Source organism: Protopterus annectens, chromosome 4.part0 (genome assembly GCF_019279795.1).
Source record: "Protopterus annectens isolate FY-2018-M chromosome 4.part0, PAN1.0, whole genome shotgun sequence".
Taxonomy (NCBI): domain Eukaryota; kingdom Metazoa; phylum Chordata; order Ceratodontiformes; family Protopteridae; genus Protopterus; species Protopterus annectens.
Genome location: NC_056733.1, coordinates 223,489,845 through 223,511,564, shown reverse-complemented (window position 1 = coordinate 223,511,564; position 21,720 = coordinate 223,489,845). Strand labels below are relative to the sequence as shown.

Here is a 21,720-nt window from a genome sequence, read left to right as displayed (position 1 = left end):
GGTGGTCTGGCCATCCACTTGGGGTTGGCAGTGAGAAGTAGAATCTGTATGCCAGGGATACCATGTTCAAGACCCATCTGTCCTGTGTGATGTACTCCCAGTTTTTTGCATGTAGGGCAAGTTTTCCTCCTAAGGGTGCAAGTACTTGGGCAAGGCTTGGAAGAATTAAGGGTAAGTCATTGTGAGATTTCACCATAGGATGTTAGCTTACTACTCCCTGTTTTAGAAATGGGAGCACTCCATTGCTTAGATCAGTGCATACCCTGAAATTGTAATCATGGTGGTATGTTGCCCCTGGGTTAGGACTGAGAAGGTCTGGGAGGGACTGGAAAGAACCAGTTTTTAGAAGGCCAATGCCTACTGAATCTAGGTGGTTGTACCTATAGGAAATATGTAACTGTTTGCATAGATTTAGCTTTTTTTCTCCATCTTTTTGAGGACTACTTCTGCTTTATTGCCAAATAGGCGTTCTTGATTTAGTGGTGCATCTAATAATTTTGCTTTGACATAGTCTGGCAAGATAGGTTCCTTAAGCCAAGCATGCTTTCTAAGAACAGACCCAGTGACAGCAGCCCTGCAAGATGCTTCTAAGGAATCAAAACCACATTGCAAAGTATGTTTTCCAACTTGGTTAGCAGAATGCATTAACTCTTGTAAATCTTTATGTTCTGCACAATCAGGAATCAACATCATTTTCTGTTTAATTAGCTCCATAATATATTGCTGATACTTTAACATATGAAACTGGCAGTTTAAAGCCCTGATGGTCGAGTAGCAGAGGTGTATATCTTCTTACCCCATCTGTCTAAAGCCCTAGAGTCCCTGTCCGAAGGGGTAAGGCTTTTGGCTCTTGTAGCCCTAATGCCTTTAGGTCTCTGGATCCGCAGTAGGATTCTTAAAGAGAAACTTGGGGGAGTCAGGTAGGTTTCCTGGCCACTGGAGGCAAGGTATCAGGGGTAATGCTGGATTCCAAGAAGCCATCATCTACAATCTCCAGAACAGGGGGTATAGCTAGAGGCCTGTGCTGAGGCAAGTCTAAAAATTCTCTGAGTCTCTTTTTGGACTTTGGGTATTCCTGGCATTCCCAGCGGAAATGTTCTCTTAAGGTATGCAAGGTTTCACCAAAAGAAAAGTCCTCTGGAGGGGAGGCAGAGGGGATGGAATCCTCTGCATCTGAATCCTCATAGGAAAATAAGGGAATGTCCTGGTAATCAGAGGGATCAGAGTCATGAGGCTCACGGTCTGTAGAATCTGAAGGAAAATCAATCCTTTTTGTCTTAGAGGGGGAAGGCTGTCTTCCCCAAATTAAAGTTATAAGGTCTTCAGCTATTCTAAGTATTTGTTTCCGTGGTATGGGAACTAGAGCATGCACTTTGGTCATCAGTTTTCTAGGCGAAGTGCGAACTCTGGGCCTGAGAAACTCGGTAGTTTTAGTTAGAAATGAAGATGTTGGTTTCATACGACCATCAGAAGGTTGGAATACACCCTCAGAAGCCGGTGCCTGCACAGCGGCTCCAGACCCATTCGCAGGTTCCATAGTCGAAGCAACTCGCGGCATACTCTGAAAGGGTCTCAGCAGAGGCCTGCGAATCTGTAGAAGCGGGTATCAGGAGTTGGGAAGGCGCCTTACTGAGTACCGGCTTATGCGGTCTGCCTCTGTCTTTATCCTTACTTTTTTTGGAAGATCTGTATCCGGATGACTTATCGAAGCCATTTCAGAAAACGGAGAATGAGCGAAAGAATTTAGCGAAAAAATAGTATAACGATGAATAGTTCAGGTGTTGAACAAGGCACAGAACCAACAGCAAGGAACATCATGGTCTGGGCCTAAATAGTTGACACAGTAAGAATGAAAATCTGTGAGGTATTTGCTTTCCAGAGGCAAGACAATTATTAACTTTTTCTGACATTGGTTTAAGAGCAAGAAAAAAGGATCCTCAACGGAGTACTTATCTTTTAGAAGAATTCAGGTCTGAAACTCGAAAAATGAAAATTTCAGGAGTCGGCCGACTGGCACTTACGAACTGCTTTTGCTTCAGGCACCACACGGCAAGAAAAAGTGATGTAATGGCGTTGGCTGAATGTTTTACGTCATGGAAGAGGCAACAGCATCCGACACAGAAATCCCAAGACTCTGGTATTCAGGCCGACTGAGGGCTACCTGCAGACAGATAACCCAAATGTGATGACTGCAACAGTGAAACATGAAGAACATCGCATCCACTACTACTCTCCTTGTTGCCCTGCTGAAATAAGCAGAAAGAGGGTGGGGAGAACCACATTCTTCTGTCTGGCAAACAGGCCAAGCTCAGAAGTGCACCACAGGAAAGGGTAGGAGGTTCAGCTCAGAGCTTCTACCAGCTCATTCACTTCCCCAGGGAGTAAAAGATCCTCTTCCATCTACTCTCACCACCATGTGAGCACAGATTCTCTATACAGAAGGTATAGCTTTGTATGTACTCTCTTGCTTGTTTAGAAACCACATGAAATGCTGGATTAGTTTTTTGACCAGATCTGTACAAATTATGGAAATAGCTGTTCCATTAAGTCTTTTCGGGACTAGAAAGATGTATGGCACTGCCCTCCAATTTGATTATGTAAAGCCCCCACCCTTCCATGGGGGAATAACACCCCAAAAAGTGCTGCAGCCTTAGTGGGTTCTTCAGCCTGCAAGTAAAACTGTTGACAAGACTTCCAACAGATTTGGTTACAGAAAGGGAAGCCCAACAGAAGATTTTGGAGGAGGGGCTGTACATCACTTTAGATTATTGAAACAAGGGTCGGACACCACCAGAAAATCAGTGAGTACTTGATGGCTCAGAAGCCACTGACCCCTCAGCACCCTTATGAATGGAAACAGCACCATGAAGATCATAGATGCTATCAAGTCCAGAAGAGTCTGAGCTTGGACCCTTTGAGGTAACCTCATCCAAGACTCAAACCATGACCTCCTAGGCACTCTTCAATGGCACAAACAGATAGGAAATATAGGGTGTTCAGCTCTGTTCCAATAAAGAGCTTCTTCTGGGATGGGATCAAAGAGGACTTTTCCAATTTATGATCAGTCATAGGGATGGCATCCTTGGCAGCATGTAAAGGACAGCTGCCTAATGGAACTTTCCATGACTCTCATAGCAGGAGCTAATCTTCTAGGTAAGGGACACCAAGAGACCCTTCTTCTGCAAGGCTTTGGCTACCATGGACTTGACTTTGATGAAGATTCTGGGTGCTGAAGAAAGCACCAATGGCAACAGTTTGTATTGGAAGTGATGTCCTCCCTAATGTGGATCAAAAGGTCTTTCCAAATGGACCACAAAGCTTAATTAACAAGAAGGCATCCTTCATGCCCACAATCATCATCCAGACACCCCAATGGAGCAGCGGCAATATCCCCTTACAGTCAGGCCACCTAGAACTGAACATAATGGATGAAAGCACTCAGGTCCAGACTGGGTAGAAAAATCATCCATCCCCTTCAGAATCAGAAGGGAAAGAATAAAATCCCCATCCTTCCTCTACAACTAGCATGGCCTCTATGACCACGAGCAGAAACAGTCTTAACCAGTCCCCAACAATTCTACTGAAATTAAATGAATTTACCTTCCACCAGCATTCTTTCAAATGAAGGCTCTATAAGCTCCTAGATGTGGCCTAAGGTGATCATATCTAGAACCCACTAGGTCCTTGAGATAATTTTACAGATTTGGATAAAGTGGAAGAAATGCCAATGCTGCCAACAATCCCAGTCCACTATTAGGACTGCAGTGGAGCTGACAGGGGAGTCATCAACTTGCAAGACTTTGCACAGGAAGGAACAGATGAAAGGAGATCTCCTTCTCTTTTGGGGCTGACCAGGTTTAACAGACAAAGCAACAAAAGTGGCATAAACAGGAATCAGAGGCCCTTCCCAAAAGTGATGGCATGCTTCCTTTTTAAGAAGTCACTGACCAGGTCCTACACAGGCTGTTCAAAGAAAACCTCAAGCTTATGAACCTCAGCTCCAAGCTGATACAAGAGAGTATTAGCCATGCCATGATGTATAGGCACATACACATCAGCCTGCAACTCTAGGTAAGGCATTAGTACAATTAAAATTACAACTAGACACATGGAATCCTAAAGTTGTGCCTATGTCTTCAGTCACATAAAGATCCCAGACTCAGGGATGCACTAAAGCTCATCTAAAACCCTCATAATGAGGGGGATGACAGTCGGAGATGAACAGCAGAATGTTCTGAATCTCAAAATGACAGCGGAAAAAAACATTTGCCACACCTGTGCATAGCTTTAGACTCCTTGTTTGACATCACAGATGGAAAATTTTCCAACAATTATATACTGAACTTAAAAGGCCATACAGACATTGGCAAATGGATGTTTAGTGAGTTGTTCTATACACTCAAGCACTGACTTGTAAACAGCAATGATCTTTTCCCAGGCTGGACAGGAAGATTTCAGGTAGCCCCAAGCTATTCTAATGACATTTATGATGAGTGATGAAGGGAGTGGGATGGCAAATGACTCATTGGGGTGTAGATGCCTGAGCCAAGTTTGAAGCTATTCACAATCTTGACAATATCACCAAAAAAGGGTTAATCCTGGAGAGGGGTAAATGTGATGGGGGGGGGTATAGCTAATGTTAATCACAGAGACAATGATCTCAGGATCAACCAACTCCTCAAAGGATCCTAAGGGTGATTAAGTACCACAGTAGAGGGGCTGGTATCAGTTGATGGTCAGCTGTGACGAAGGGGGAGGATAGGCAGATACACAAACATCAAGTTGCATCTCCCCATGGTGGGAGCCAAGACACCTCCCCCAATCAGTGGTCCTTGACCAAGGTCTGGGAGTGGTTCAGACTCGAGCCCACCAAATTCTAGGATAGGACAACATCCTGAAGGGTTCTGGGGAATAGTTGGACAATAAACTTATACCAGAGATTTCTACGCTTCAGATCTGATAACAAATTTTAAAAGTTATCCATATGACAATGTCTGGGTACCCCTGAATACGGGATTTTATTGGGGAAAAAGTACAAATTCTGACCCGTGAAGACGTAATATCAAACCTAGGACCCACCACAGCAGGTTCTTGATGTTTGAGTTGGGGGAGTTCAGCAGTATTTTCATAGTGGGCAAAAGGAAGCCAGCAGCCAGCCAAGAAAAACAAAACAAAGGATAAATTAAAAAAGAAATATCTAATGTCTCTGCAATATAAACAAGATTCAGTGTCTCATTAACCCAACACACTACTGATATGTCTGACAAAGAAATGCAAAAACTGATTTCAGCACTAACTTGTCATACTGTGGAACATCCAAAAAGAGGTCTTCCATGACAAGCTGCATCACATCATCACATTTGCCATGGATCTTCAGACAAGCAAAATCATCCTTTGGTGTCCACTGCAAAGAAAGAATACACAAAATGTAAACACTGAACTTGGGTGAAAACAACATACTTTGCTTCACAAGAACTTCACCATTAGATTTTGTGGTGTTCTTGTTACGCCTACCTGTAGATTGACTATATACAGCTTAGGCCGTCTGCATGGAGGTCTGTTCATATTCCAAAGACATGGGTATTTCTTTAGGACCTGTTCAAAGGCACACACAAAGCACAAGACTCAAACATTCATCTGCAAACTGGCTATACAGTCGGTACTTTGGATTATGTCAGAAGTCATGTATGGGAATCAGTGACAATCAACAGACTATTTTACAAAACAGAAATCAAGACAAGAACTGCATTCCATACTATGAGTTGGCTACACAGTGCTGGGCTAATAACCATAGATGGAAATAATGGAATCCTCATATATGGTCTCAGCAAAATGTAAAACATGTTGTGAACAGTTTAGTCTACATAAAGATACAGAAATACAAATTAGAGCAGTCCTAAAATGGAGTGATAGACGAACCTTGAGGCTGGAACCCAGACAAAGGATAACATCTGCTTTTGCTGCTGCCTCAGCAGCACCTTTCCAATTCAGCGGCTGCTCCAGTGTACCTCTCTCTCCAAAGTGGACAATTGTGTCTCTCAGACCATTCTGACACTTGTGGCACTTCCTACTAGTGTTATGCCTATGTAAAGATGTCTTCTCTGTCACATCAAACAGACGTATATACTCCACATTTGGAGAACACGATGTGCAAACCTATTAAGAGGAACTAAAGATTTACTAAAGAAAATGCAATACCTTGAAAGATCATTTAAATTCATTCATGGTCAAAGTCTCCAAATGCCACTGCTGCTAGACCCATAAGAGCAGACTTGCATTCTTGAGGATGAATTAATTAAATTAAACAAGGCAGTACAGATACAAGGTTATATGTATGTGTTCTCACCTCTATGTACATGTTTCCATGAAGTTCTGACAATGCATGTCTTGGGAGCCCACTGCGTAAATGTAGGCCATCACAGTTCTGAGAGACTACATGTTGCACCTTAAAGAAAGGCAATAAAAAGACTGCCATTAAAAGTCATCAATACCTGGTTGGTTTTCTGATCAGACTGAGTACTGTAGAATATACCACAATCTGTACCATACTTAGTATCAGTTACTCATCTGACCATTAATAGCCTAGCCCAGATTATCCTGCATCGAAGACTTACCTCCTTCCTCAAGGCAGGTCACATGAGATACAGCCTGGAGAAAATTTAATTTGTGAATAACCATCCAATTGTCTAGGTTAGTCCTGAATGCAACTAAGGTACTACTTTGCTTAATAGGCAGGGTTAGTTTATTACATAGGTTAGGAATACTCTGGGTAAGAACCTGTCATGCCAGTCTGTCCTATTAATTTTTAACAGAGATTAAAGTCCTTGGTACATGAGCTTGAGGAACCACTAGTTCTATGAAGGCAGTGCCTAGGAAAAGTGGTTTGAATAATGCTACGGAAACTGAGGCTTGTGGCTTTTTTTTTGTTGCTGCTTTGGCACCTCTGGGGTCTCTCCAGTTGAGTGCTAAGTTTCAATAAGTACACACCAACAGGAGCATTGTATTCAATAATGGAGTGGAAAAGAGATGAATACAGTGGAAACAAACCTTCACCAGTTCAATTTAAAATATTCTTGGTTATTAGTTGAGCAGAGGACTTTCCAAGTACAGGGGACCATCTACAAAGATGCATAGATCTCTAGTGTATGTCACTCTTAAGGTGTGTATCAGCCATGTAGTATGATAACAATTTTTTTTTTACCAAAGTGGACTGTATTATATTTCGGCATTTAGTTTGAGGCTCTTGTCCTTGCATTAGTTATCTGCATAGTTCATCCCATCCTAAAGTACCTTCATATTGCTGGGTGCTCAAACAATCCCTAGTTCACAACGCCAGTGAGTTGTGTTAACCACAGACCTGGAATGCTGTCTTGTTAATCAGAGAAATAAATGTCAAATAGAAGGAAACCCAGCAGTGAAGCTCAGGGAACGCAGCTTGTAACACTTACTTTCTCTGAGGTGGCACCTGGAACTCTAGCAACATGTATTCTGTCAAACAATCTTCTATTCACCTTACTTCCTTCCTATGGCTTGATGTTTAGGTTCACCAGTTTGTCACCAGTGCCTGAATGGGGTACAGTATCAAATGCTTTTTTTTCTAGATTCATCACATGGTCCCACTTGTTGTATGCCCTCTTAAATGCTTCTGTAGACTCCTTTACCACACACATTCTGGCAGTCCATTCCATGGGTCAATGACCATCACAACGTAAGTTCAGACTGAATGGCCCCTTCACATCTACTTGACATGATCTTGTTCACAAAGAACAGCTGTGTAAAATCTTACCATAACCATAGATGTCCTTCTCTTCCATGTTGCAGTATTCTAGTTGTGGGATTTTCTGCCCTCAGGCGACTCATACATAGTCTCCTATAGAAAAGCTTTAGCTTGGCTGTTGCAGCTACGTGGGACATCACACATAAGGCCATAAACCAGGGGCCTTAAATGTGATGTCTGCACGCACAAGCCTCAGAACTTGAAGCTCAGCAGGTAGAGTAGAAGACCCAGCAGAAGATGCCAGTGGTTTCAGGTATGGGACCCTGGGGTCCTTCTGTAGCATAGATAGGTCCATGGTGAAGCTGGGATGAAAAGAGAATGATGAGGGGGGGTTTTAGTGGGTGGGAAGGAATACTGCAACATGGAAGAGAAGGACATGTATGATCATGGTAAGATTTTACACAACTATTCTATGTCCTTCTATTCCTATGTTGAGTATTCTAGTTGTGGGAGAGTACCACAGCTCAGTTGGATGAGAGGGTGGCGGATGCAGAAGAGGATTTTACAAAGCCCTTTAGGATTGCCCTGGCGAATCCTGCACTTGCTCTGGAGACTTGGTATAGCTTGTAATGTTTGGTGAAAGTGTGGATTGTGGACCATGTGGCTGCTTCCATAATGGAAGCAGTGTCCAGACCTTTCAGGAAAGCCTTGGAATGGGCTTGGAAAGGACCTTGCCCTTATGGAATGGGACTTTACTCCCAGTGGGGTTTTTTCCTGTGGTGGGAGTAGCAGAGACAGATGGCTTTCCTGATCCAACATGCGATGGTTTGTTTGGAGACTACCTTGCCCAATGCTCTGGGGTGGAGGGAAACAAAGAGTTGTTTAGATTTCCTAATGGATTTAGTTTTGTCCAGGTAAAACTCTTAGTTGCCTGTGTACATCCAGGGAGTGGAGTATCCTCTCCCCTTCATTTGTGGGAGAGGGAAAGAAGGTGGATAGGTGGACAGACTGGTTTAGAGACAAATCAACCACCTTGGGCATAAAGGAGGGGTTAGTTCTCAGGGAGACCCTGTCCTTGTGGAATGTGGTGTAGGAGGGGCAAGCCATTAAGGCTTGCAGCTCTGAAACCCTTCTGGCTGATGTGATAGCCACTAGGAGGACTGTTTTCTATGCACATATCTATAGGGAAGCTGTCCCAGCAGGTTCAAAAGGGTGTTGGGTGAGCTTTTCCAGGATGTAGTTAAGGTCCCAGGGTGGAGGGATAGGCTTCTTTGGAGGTCTCATGTGTAACACCCCTTTAAGGAAGAGTTTTACATCGAGCCTCGCTAGCAAGGGGGGATCAAGAAGCAAGCAGGCTGATACTGCAGAAAGGTGTACTTTCACTGAAGAACAGGAAAGTCCACTTTTTATTAATTGACACACATAAGTAAGAACTGGGGGAAGGGGATCAGCAATACAAGGGTCCCTTCCCTTGTCTAGACACCACTTAATAAATCTTTCCCATTTAGTTAGGTATGATTTTCTTGTTGTAGGTTTCCTGGCCTCCCTCAGGACTGAAATCACGTCCTCTGAGTATTGGTGTCTGAAAGGGATCAAAAGTTTATCACCCACAGTGTCAGGGATAACATCTGCAAATGTGGGTGGAGGAGAGTTCCTTTTTCTTGTGTCAGGAGGTCCACCTTGTAGGGTAACTTGTAGTGATTGCCCTTGGCTAGATTGTGAAGTAGGGGGAACCAGTGCTGCCTTGGTCAGTAGGGAGTCCCTAACAAGATTTTTGGTTTGTCCTTCCCGATTTTCAGGAGGACTTTCTGAATCACTGGGAAGGGGGGAAGGCATAAAGAAACTTCCCCTCCTAGGAAATGTTGAAAGCATCTACTCTCCAGGGTAGAGGGGAGCAGGTCTTTGAGCAGAAGGTCTGTAGCTGCCTGTTCTGGGGGGAGGCGAACATGTCTATTTGAGGAGTGCCCCACTGGTGGACTATATCTAGGGAGACAGTCCTGTCCAGCATCCATCCGTGTTGTGGAGAGGATGTCTTGCTTAGGAGATCTGCTTGCTTGTTGTCCTGCGAGGGGATGTAGGTTGCCTGCAGGGACAAGTTGTGGCAAGAGGCTAGGTCCCATATCAGCAGGGTTAGTCTGCAAAGCTGATATGCCTTTGTCCCTCCCTGTCTGTTGAGGTACCACATTACAGTGGTATTGTCTTGTTACTATCAGAAGAACCCCTGGTAGAAGCAGAGGGGTAAAGGTTTTTAGAGCTAAGAAGACTGCTGTCATTTCTCTGACATTGATGTGTTTGGCCTTCAAGGAAGGGTGCCAGTTTGCTTGAACCCTGTAAGATGCCATTGTTGCACCCAACCTGAATTTGAGGCATCTGCATGCATTACTTGGGTTGGGGGGGCTGAAGTGGAAGTCCTGGGTTTAGCTGGACTTGTTGGATCCACCAGCTGATTTCTTCCTTTAGGCAGGGAAGGAGGGGAATTACTTGTTCCAACTGATTCAGGTGCTGGGACCAAATGTTTTTGAGGTACTACTGTAGCTTGCACATATGCATTCTGGCCAGTGGTAGCATAGGAATGGTTGCTGCCATTAAGCCCAGGAGTCAAAGGAATTGCCTTGCAGTTACTGTCTGAGAGTGTAGGATCTCCTTGAAGTGGGAGGTCAGGGATAGTACCTTGGCCTGTGGGAGAAAGTCCTTCATTCTGTCCATTCAGATTCTGCAACTCAGAAAAATTTTGTCCTGGTCTGGGTTCCAGGACGACTTTGGAAGGTTGAGGGTGAACCCTAGATTCTGCAGAAGGGACATGGTGAAGTGCAGATGATTTGATAGGGTATCTTTTGACTCTGACAGTATTAGGATGTCGTCCAGATAGGGGTAAATCTGAATTCCCTGAGTTCTGCAGAAGGCAATGGCTGGGGCCAGGCATTTTGTGACCACTTGGGGGGCAGTGGACAAACCACAGGGCAAAGCAGTAAGTTGGAAATGAGAGGAGGGCCTAGAGAAACGCAGGAATCTTATGTGGGAAGTCCTGATGGATATGTGTAGGTAGGCCTCTTTTAGTTCCAAGGTGGCCATGAAAGCCTTGGCTGGTATGAGAGGTAGCAGGGTGGGAAGTGACAGCATTATGAAGGTGGGCACTTGAAGGTAAAGATTTAGGAAGGAGATGTCTAAGATGAGACTCCAAGGGCCGTCTTTCTTGGGAACCAGGAAGAGCCGGGAGTAGAAACCTTTTCCTTCCTGTCTTGAGGGGACAGGTTATATGGTGCCCAGCTTCAGCAGGTCTGCCAGAACCAGTGGAAGGAGATGTAGCTGTTTTTTTGGGGAGGTATGGGATGCCTCTCCTGGGTGTTTTTTCTTTCCAGGACAGGAAATATCCTTTTTGGACTATGGATAGTACCCATTGGTTCGTGGTTATGGTTTGCCAGAACGGGAGGCAGTGGAGAAGGTGTGCTGAGAATGGAAGGTAGGCAAAGCAGTCATGCATTGTTGGGGACTCCTCTGTCCTGAAAGGGTTGTCTGGCCTGAGGATGCGGGGCAGCAGGTCTGGACATGGAGGGTCGTCTTGCACCTCTTCTAGATCTGGAAGAGGAAGTACCCATCTGAGTAGGGTTTTGCCTAACAAAGGTGGCTTTAGCAGGGTAGTTTCTGCAGTACTTGGGAATGGGAGACACCAGTAAATGTTTTATGTCCTGCAATTCCTTACTTTTTTCTTGAAGATTCTTGAAGAGATCTGCAGGTTGTTTTCTAAAAAGGAAATTGTGATCCAGGGGGCATCCAAGATCTTTGACTTGAAGTCTTCTGGGAGATTCTGAAGTCTCAGCCAGGAGTATCTCCTGAGAACTGAAGCAGATGCTGCAGAGCGAGCAGATGCTTCTGAAGCATCACAGCTGCATCTAATAGGGTGTCTGGCTACTTCTGTAGCCATAGAAGGTTTGGAGGAGATGTCAGCCTTAATGGGGCTGTCAGGGATAGAAGCCAGCATGGAGGAGGGTTGAGAGACCAAGTCCAGAGCATATTTAGTCATGTGCGTTTGATAGTTAATGGCTCTGAAAGCCAATATGGAGGAGGTGTATACCTTCTTACCAATCCTATCCATAGATTTGCTGTCTTTATTAGTGGGTAGGAGTGAGGTGGAGGGAAGGAGCCTGGATTGCTTATCAGGGTAGGTGGCAATCACTGCTGGGTCTACCAAGGGTGGTTTGACTAAGATTTCCTGCTCATCGGGTACCTTGTAGAAGCGATCTGGGCAGGTGGCTGTGAGTCTGGGTCTTAGATGCAGAATTAAAGGCATACAAGTATGCAGGGAGAACTGGAGGAACAGCAGAAGTGGAGGGGGATTCAACTTGAAGAAGCTCAAAATAACCTCTTTTGGGTGTCAGTCATTTGTGAGGTATCACATTTGAAATAGTCTCATCTTGGTGATGGTCTCGCCAAATGTAATATCCTCAGGGGGTGAATCCCCCTCAGTAGGTTTCATCAGGAGAATAATACTCTTGGGGAGATGCAGTTTGGGAGGTGTAAGATATGGAGTCCTCTGAGGAGGAAAAGGAAGTATCATGCTCTTCCTCCCTAACCTGGGATGTCATGGGGGGAGGGAAGAAGCTGAAGCAGGCCTAGGGCTGAGCAAAGGTAGAGTAGTGGGGGATGAGGCTGAAGGCCTAAGGGCCATAAAGGCCTGCATCAGGGAAGAAGTGAAGGACTGCCAATCCGGTAGCCCTTCTGCAGTGGAGGAGGCATGCTTGGTTTTCTGTTTCTTTTTAGCCAGGGTGGATGCTAGAACCGGCCTGGAATCAGGTTTAGTAGGAACCGTATCATAAGTCTGAATCCCGGTGAGAGGTACCACAGATTCTGATTCCCCCTCGACCTCAATGGTAGTCGGTTTATGGGTAGGCTCTGTGGATGTGCCAGTCATTGGCTGAGCAATGGCTTCCCCAAAGGTCGTCGTTGAAGTCGACGGATCCACCGGGCACCCCTCAGCTCCTAAATCGGCAGCTGGTGGGGCGTCCAGTAATGGAGTGGTGGGTGAAGAAGGCCTAGGAAGCTTGGGCTTCTTACACAGAGGTTCTGACGCGGCTGAGGCGGGATTCACTCTTAAGGCTAACTGCTTAAGGCGCTGGTTTTCTAAGTAGAGGTTTAGTGTGGCCAGATGGCTGCGTAGGATCTTAGGCACAAACGATTGACAAATGGAGCAAGCAGAATGATCGTGCTCCTGGCCTAAGCAAAAAACACACCTATCATGGGTGTCTTTATGGGGTATCTGGCACCCGCATTGGCATTTACCCTTTTTACCTGACATCGGCTATAAATTACTACAACAAACCAAGCCTAAGCAATAACAATCAGATATGAAAAAATCAAAAACCCAATGGGTTACTTAACGTTATTGAGACGTCTGATGAGAAGAAGCGAACACAAGATACATCGGTCGTCTGTGGCTGAAAAGTTCTGAGGATTGTGTGTGCAGGTGTCACATTTAAGGCCCTGGTTTACAGCCTTACATGTGATGTCCCATGCAGCTGCAACAGCCAAGTTGAAGCTTTTGTATAGGAGCCGACGTACGAGTCGCCTGAGGGCAGGAAATCCCACAACCAGAATACTGCAACAGAAATAGGAGGACATCATCATGTTCCCCATGGTCTCTCCAGGTTTCATGGGAGAAGAGCTCAAGCTCCTCTAGGTCATATCACTTCCTCTCCACCCCAGAGAAAAGATCTTTTGGTACCCTTCATCTGGATTCATTCCAGCAGCTTGATGTCCTTTTCCTTACATGATCTTTAGAACCACAAGTGGTACTGAAGGTATGGTCTGACCAAGGCACAATACTCAATCATTTGACCTTTAGTTTGCAAAGCTCCTTCTTACACAACAGACACTAGTGATTTCACTATGCTTCAGTCTATCCTATATGTGAAAAGGGGACATTTTTTATCTCCTGCTGACACTTCATATTCATATAGTACCTTCCCCATTATTCAGAGTTTCAAACACTTGAGGGGAACTCCTGGCTTTACATATTCATGTTTTAGCCAAAAAAAAAATACAAACTGTTCCAATGCTGCCACACTGTTTTGAAACATTTTCTTTACAACATTCAGGGCTATCATCAGAGTAGAGGAACAACTATGGAGTAAGCAACATATGCTAAAATCTTTCCTTGTTTACATTTTTAATTAATTTGGAAAAGTGGAATGGTATTGTTTACTGAACTTCAGGATGATATAAACATTAAGAGTATGGGTCTGGGTTTCACGTCTGTTAAGAATGTGTGTTCCAGTTTTATATGCATGCATTTATCCTAGTATAAACAATGCTTATTTACAGAACACTTATACATACCCAGTGCTGCACATAAATAGTTGTCATCCTGAACATATGAAAAGCAATCACATTCCAAAAAGAGTCAGTTCATGCATATTAATTGTAATACTAGGGATATGCGTTTTTAATGAAAGCAGGGAACCAATGAACAGATGTATACACAGTTCTGGTGACATGTAGAGATAAAGCCCTAACTACAGCCCAACTGAAGCAAGTTTGACTAGTGGCTCCAGCATACTAACAGGCATGGTAGAAAGTCCTGCACATCCTTGAGGGGTAAGGAAGGGCAGACTAAGCTAACTAAATATACCAACTCTGAGATTGCACTACAGTGGTGAAAGGGCAAAGTTCACCATGAAGGACAAGCGGTACTTGCCCAGACTTGTTCATTGGGGTTCTGGGGGTTAATTCATATTAGGTTTCAGCAATTTCTTCTCGGTCTTGTGGAATTCGAAATTTTGGCTTTTCGGTCTTATCAGGTAGACCCATCTGTAGACATTATTAGACTTCATTAATGGGCTTAAAAAATTCATAGCCAGCCACTCAAGCGGGACTGCACTAACAGGCACAGGTATCAGACGAATTTTGAACCCAACAGATGGTGCAATCCTTGCATATTCTGTGTACAGAAAATCTCAATGTATTTTGTTGCATGGCCAACAATACCTAGCTAAAATTCTAACTTTGGTTTTGCCCATCTCAAAGTGCTCCCCCAAAATATGTACTATTTTCATCACAAGCATTCTAAAAAAAAACTTTGGAACTAAAAATTGGTGCCGTACTTCTCTGTGTTTACTCTAAATAAGCAAATCACTCTTCAACTCACAGTACAGGTATGGGGTGGAAGCCACCCTGTGGCTATATTTTCTCTGGTCCTGTTTGATGTATTGTTCTGTTATTGTGTTTTATTAAACTTTTCATTGCTTATCTGTAAATTTCCCAAATCAGGACCAGTTTTGTCAGTACATTAAGGTGAAGTAAAGAGTTTTAGCTTTTTCGTTTAAGAATACAGGTACAGTTCTTCTATTTCTTTATCTACAAATACTAACTCATACCAGAGATTTAGCTCAGCTTTTCAAAGTTCCTACACTTTGGTTTCAATAACTTCTGTTCCTCTAAGTACTTGTTGCTGATCCAGTTGTTTCTAGCTCTGTTTTGACCTTATAAAGGGAAACTTAGGACTCTGTTCAAGCCCTTTCTACTCTTAGCAAGTTTATAACTATAGAGCTTTCCATTTATGCCTCTAAAGGTGACCTTAGTGGCTGAAAAATGTTGACATGTGCTACTGCTTCTTTCCAGACTTTGTAGTGACTTCTTTGTTTTTTTCCCTGGTTATCACCACAAAATAACCCAAGTACTTGCATCATGTTGATGTGAGTGGTCAAAAACAGCTTCAAATCCAAACCAAAAGTAAAGCACAGTTATGTACACTTAACATAAATGTAGATGTTCGATTGTATTCACTGTTGCAGTCATTACATTTGGGTTATCTGCTTGCAGGTAGCCCTGAGTCGGCCTGATTAACAAAGTCTTGTGTCCTGTATTGGTTGCTGTCCTTTCTTCCATGATGTCAGGTTGTCGGGGGTATAAAACATGCAGCCGACGCCATTACATCAGTTTTTCTTGCCCCAGATGTTAGGTACCCCCTAATGGGAAGCAATTAAATATAAAAGTACAAAGATATGCCTCCAACAAAAATGCAAATACACCAAAAAGGCTTTTAAGCATAGTAAAGGAAAGTAGAGGTATTGCCAAAAGAAGTTAGGGGGCTGGAGGGAGGGTAACCAGGACTGCAACAGTGAATACACTTGAACATCTACATTTATTAAGTGTACACAACTGTACTATGTTCTTCATGTTTCACTGTTGCAGTCATTACATTTGGGTAGATTCCCAAAGCTATGGTTGGGAGGAGGAATTTAGATAGCATTAGGGCCAGCTATAAGGCCCTGCAAGACTGCAGTGGCAAAGCCAGCTCTGGATTTAGAGAAAATTGGCAAATGATAATGCTTGGTGAAAGTATGTACAGATCTCCAGGTAGCAGCTTCTAGGATGTCCCTGGTAGGGATGCCTCTGAGAAAGGCTGTAGAGGTAGATGCAGCCCTAGTGGAGTGAGATCTGATCCCCTGAGGGATAGGTTTTCCATGGTGCTTATAGCAGAAATGAATGCAATGGCTTATCCATTTAGAAATGTTTTGCTTTGAAATAGCCTTCCCCTCTGCCCCTGCGCAAATGCCACCAGCAGTTGCTTAGATTTCCTTTGAGGTTTAGTCCTGTCCAAGTAGAATCTAAGTAGTCTGTGCACATCTAAGGAATGCAGTATCCATTCCCCTTTATTCTGTGGATTGCGAAAGAAGGTTGGCAAATGAATGGACTGATTAAGAGCCACACCGGATACCACCTTGGGTATGAAGGATGGATTGGTTCTGAGGGATACCCTGTCCACAAGAAAGATGATGAAAGGCTCCACTGCCATAAGGGCCTGCAATTCAGATACCCTTCTAGCTGAAGTGATTGCAAAAAGGAAAGCTGTTTTCCAAGAAAGAAATTTTAAGTCTGCAGTAGCAGCTGGCTCGAAAGGAGGCAGAGTGAGTTTCTCCAAAACAAAGTTAAGGTCCCAGGCTGAGGCTGGAGCTCTCCTGGGCGGTCTCAAATTTTTGGCCCCTCTGAGGAACTGCTTGAGCAGTGGATGAGAGAAGAGGGGAGGTTCTGTTTTATAATGAGCTGAAATGGCTGAGGCGTGGATTTTAATGGAGGAAAAAGACAGGCCCTTGTGAAGCATCTCAGTTAAGTATTGTAAAATCTGAGGTAAATTGGGCGCTGATGTGCTCATCCCTTGAGATTGGTTCCAGGCACAGAATCTTTTCCATTTTTCAGCATAAGATTTTCTAGCACTAGGCCTCCTTGCCTTAAAATGATATCCATCACAGGTTTGCTGAGGGATGGTAAAGGAGAGATTAAGTAATTAGCCAGGCTGCAAGGTTCAGTGTTAGAAGCTGAGGGTGCAGAATCTGGTTCTCCTGCTGAGAGAGCAGGGAAGGAGTCTGAGGCAGGTACCATGGAGATAACCGTGACACACCACGTAGGAGGGGGAACCAGTGTTGGCACAGCCAGTCTGGAGCAGTCAAAATCATCCTTGGTTTGTCCTGTTTGATTTTTAGTTGTACTTTGGAGAGCACAGGCAGAGGGGGGGAGACATAGACTGATAGGTTTTTTCAGCTGAACTGAAGGACAGAGCATCCACTTTCCAGGCTTGTTTGTGGGGAGTCCTTGTGCAAAATTAGTGCAATTGGTAGTTCTGGGGAGAGGCAAACAGGTCTATATCTGGGCTCCCCCATTTGCTTGTCAACATGTGGAAAATCCTTGGTTCCAGTTTCCACTCGTGTGGGTCCATGAGGTTTCTGCTTAGTCCGTCTGCCAGTGTATTTAATTTTCCTAGCAGGAATTGAGCTTGTAGGTGCACTTGGTAACTCAAGGCTGTGTTCCACAATGCCATGGCTAGTCTGCAGAGGGGGTAAGAATGTGTACCCCCCTGCTTGTTAATGTACCACATAACAGCGGTGTTGTCTGTCTTTACCATTAGTTGTCCTGGAAGAATGTGGTCCTTGAAGTCTGTCAGAGCATTCTGTACAGCTAACATTTCTTTTTGACTGATATGCAGGTGCATTTGACTTGGGTTTCATTTGCCCTGAATGCACTTCCCTGCCAGGTGAGCCCCCCATGCATAGTCTGATACATCTGTTGTTAGGGTTTGGGTGGCAGGGGGTGGTGTGAAAGGTAATCCCTTGTTTTGTCCACCAAAGGAACTCTAGGTGAAGGCAAGGTATGATAGGAATCATTGTTTCTAGGTCTTGAGAATGTTGACACCATAGGCTTTTTAGATACCACTGCAGTTTCCTCATATGCAGTCTTGCATATGGAATTAGAAGAATGCTGGAGGCCATGAACCCCATGGTTTGCAGTATTTGTCTTGCAGATAGCAGTTTTTTTGTGGCCAGTTGTTTGAAGTAGGTTGTCAAATGAATTTGTTTCTCTGGCATGAGGTAAGCCATCTGGGAAGTTGTATTCAAGCTTGTTCCCAGGAATATAATTTGTTGACAGGGTACCAGGTGTGATTTCTTTTCGTTTATGGTGTGCCCCAGACAAGTTAGAACCCTTTGTACAAAGGCCAGATGACTCAAAAGTATGTCCTGGCTTGAACAGGTATGGGTATATTTGAATATTTCTTTGCCTGCAAAATGCAATAACTGGAGCTAGGCACTTTGTGAATACCCTGGGCACAGTAGATAAGCCAAAGGGCAGTGCAGAGAACTGATGGTGTATGTTGCCTGCTTTGAAGAGTAGATATCTTCTGCAAGATTCCCTAATTGGGATGTGCAGGTATGCTTCTTTTAAATCTAGTGCTGCCCACCAGGCATCTTTGCCTAGCATAGGAAGTAATTGGTGAAGAGTCAGCATCTTGAATTTTGGAATCTCCACAAAGGTGTTTAGAGTAGACAGGCCCAGGATAGGGCGCCATGAATTGTCTTTCCTGGGTACCAGGAAAAGTCTAGAGTAGAAACCTTGTCCCTTTTCCTCTTCTGGTACCAGTTGAATAGCCCCCATGCATAAGAGAGAAAGTACTTGTTTTGGGGCCTCTGCCCACTGATTTGGGGGTAGGTCCGGCCACCCGCTTGGTGCTGGCAATGTGTGGAAGCAAAATCTGTATCCCTGAGACACTATATTTAAAACCCATTTGTCTTGGGTAATGAGTTCCCAGTTTTTCTGCATGAAGAGCAATCTTTCCCCCCAAAGGGGCAGTCAGTTGATAAGTGCTTGGAAATTTTAAAAGGAAGTCATTGAGACAGTTTACCATAGGAAGGAGTCTTATTATTCTTAGATTTGGAAGTGGAGCCCCCCCCCCACTGCTTAGTTCTGTGTTTCCCCTGGGACTGAAACCTGGGGTTTTTGCTGTGTCTGGGTTTGGCTTGGAAAGGATCAATTCTTAGAGGACCAGTGCCTACTAAATCTAGGAGGCTGAACTTGTAAAAAATCTTTAACAGTTTGCATAGATTTAGCTTTATCTTCCATCTTTTTAAGAACTTCCTCATCCTTGTTGCCAAACAGGCGGTCCTGATTTAAAGGAGCATCCAACAATTTAGCTTTAACATGATCAGGCAAAGATTGCTCCTTAAGCCACGCTTGCCTTCTGAGCACAGACCCAGTAACAGCAGCCCTACAAGAGGCCTCTAATGAATCAAAACCACCTTGCAAAGTATGTTTTCCAACTTGTTCAGCAGAATGCATTAAATCCTGTAATTCTTTATTTCCCACACAGTCAGGAATCAACATCATTTTCTGTTTAAGCAGTCCAATAACATGTTGTGGATACTTTAACATATGAAACTGTCAGTTTAAAGCCCTAATGGCCAAGGTTGCAGAAGTGTAAACCTTCTTACCCCATCTATCCAGCGCCTTGGAGTCTCTATCAGAAGGGGTAGGATTTTTAGCAGTAGAAGCCTTAATGCCCTTGGGCCCCTGTGAAATAGTCTCTGGATCTGCAATAGGATTTTTAAAAAGGAACTTTTGGGACTCATGGAACCCGTAGTATCGGTCAGGTTTTATGGGAGCAGGAGGCAGGAAATCAGGGGCCAAACTAGAGTCTGAAAAAGCATCATCAACAATGTCTAGTACAGGAAGAATAGCTAATGGCCTATGCTGAGGTACGAGAAGGAAATCCCTATGCCTCTTTTTTGAATCAGAAAAATCCTGGCTTTGCCAGTGGAAATGCTCCCTTATAGTATGTAAGGTTTCCCCCAAAAGAAAAACCCTCCCGAGGGGAAGCAGAGGGAATGGAGTCCTCTGCATCAGAATCTTCATAAGTAGATAAGGACAAATCCAGATCATCAGAAGAATCAGAAAAAACAGAATCCTGATCAGAAGATTCATAATCAACTTCAGTCCTAGGCCTCTTAGAAGGGGGGGGGGGTTGGCTACCCCTGATTAGAGTTATTAGATCTTCAGCCATTCTTATCATTTGTTTTTTAGGCCTAGAGGCCTGAGCATGTGGCCTGGGCGTCTTTTTTTAGGCATGGATTGAGATTTAGGCCTAAGTAAAGGAGGAGCGTCAGTTTAATATACAAGTACATAGGCCTGAATACACCCTCAGAAGCCGGTGCCTGTTCAGCGGCTCCGGACCCATCCAAGGTAGAGACATCCGCAGATTCCATAGTTGAAGCATCTCGAGGCATACTGGACTCTGAATGGGTCTCAGTAGAGGCCTGCGAATCAGAAGTAGCGGGTATCAGGGGCTGCAAAAGCACCTCACTGAGTACAGGTGACTGGCTTAGGAGAAGCGCCGTCGACAGTTTTAGACCTCGGCGGCCTGTCTCTGTCTTTATCTTCGCATTTTTTCCCTGGTAGTCGGATGGCTAACAGACGACATTTCTGGATAATTAAACCGAGAACCGAAATATTTAGAGGCGAAAATATACCGACGACGGATAGTGCGCTGATTAAATAAAGCACAAAACCAACAGCAAGGTACGTCGTAGTCAGGGCCTAGGCAAGGAATACAGTACAAATGAAAATCTTTATGAGGTATTTGCTTTCCACAAGTAATGCAATTATTAACTTTTACTGACATCGGTAAGGAGCAAGAAAAAGTTTCCCCAAAGGGGTACTTAGCCTTTAGTTGAAGACTTCGGTTCTGAAACTCGAAAACGAAAATTTCAGGAGTCGGCCGACCGGCACTTACGAACTGCTTCTGCTTCGGGCACCGCACAGCAAGAAAGACTGATGTAATGGCATCGGCTGCATGTTTTATACCCCTGACGTCATGGAAGAAGGGGCAGCAACCGACGCAGGACCCAAGACTTTTGTTATCAGGCCAACTGAGGGCTACCTGCAAGCAGAAAACACAAATGTAATGACTGCAACAGTGAAACATGAAGAACATCCAGCACCACCCAGTATTTAATAGTGAAGTAAAGGTCTCTTCATTTTATTGCAAGACTTCAAAACACTAAAATTCGGTGAGAGACACTGTAACATGAACTGGTTTTTATTCTCAACCTTCTTCGGCATGATCTGCACATAACTGAAACAGCCTGGTATAAACAGTGTGTAGCCACTTCACCATAATAATTCTAAGAATACATTTAAAGTGACAGTAATGTATTAGATAAGTAAATCAACATTTTAACAAACACATAAAATACAAACAGAAATGGCATTAAAAATGTCTGCAAGATCTTGGCACATTTTTTTCTTTGCATACAGGCAACCATAAATATGATAAAATATACATTACAAGTAATAAACACTGAATGAATGGTGCTGGCCACTATCATTTTATATATTTCATATATGTGTTTTATAAAATGTTTTCACATGCCATTTTTTGAATTTGGTTGTAATAATATGACAATGTTATTAACAGCATGTGACTTGAAAATTTATCATAAAACAAGTTCATTTTATGTGTGCAATTGTCTGATAAAGTCTGTTGCTTAATTAAAAGATGAAAGTGCTGAACATAATTTTGCTGACATTTTGTGGTGCATTTTTTTTTTTAATATATTTTGTAAGCTGTTGGGATAGATGGTGATTTTATAGGACAATATAAGAGATAGGGCAGTAATTAAAAGAAAGTACAGTTGTGTAAACTTACCATAAATGTAGATTTTCGAGTGTATTCACTGTTGAAA

At 43.7% G+C, this 21,720-nt stretch overlaps 1 protein-coding gene across 1 annotated transcript in view; it reads right to left on the bottom strand.

Annotated features, from left to right (window-relative positions):
* SIRT7 (sirtuin 7) overlaps positions 1 to 21,720 on the bottom strand; it is an 885,398-nt gene that overhangs the window by 95,573 nt on the left and 768,105 nt on the right. Inside the window, exons 6-9 of the mRNA XM_044068225.1 lie at positions 6,347 to 6,445; positions 5,920 to 6,156; positions 5,515 to 5,595; positions 5,298 to 5,404 (exon numbers count right to left, since the gene is read on the bottom strand). Of these exons, the coding sequence (XP_043924160.1) occupies positions 5,298 to 5,404; positions 5,515 to 5,595; positions 5,920 to 6,156; positions 6,347 to 6,445 (524 nt within the window). The remainder of the gene's footprint in view (positions 1 to 5,297; positions 5,405 to 5,514; positions 5,596 to 5,919; positions 6,157 to 6,346; positions 6,446 to 21,720) is intronic.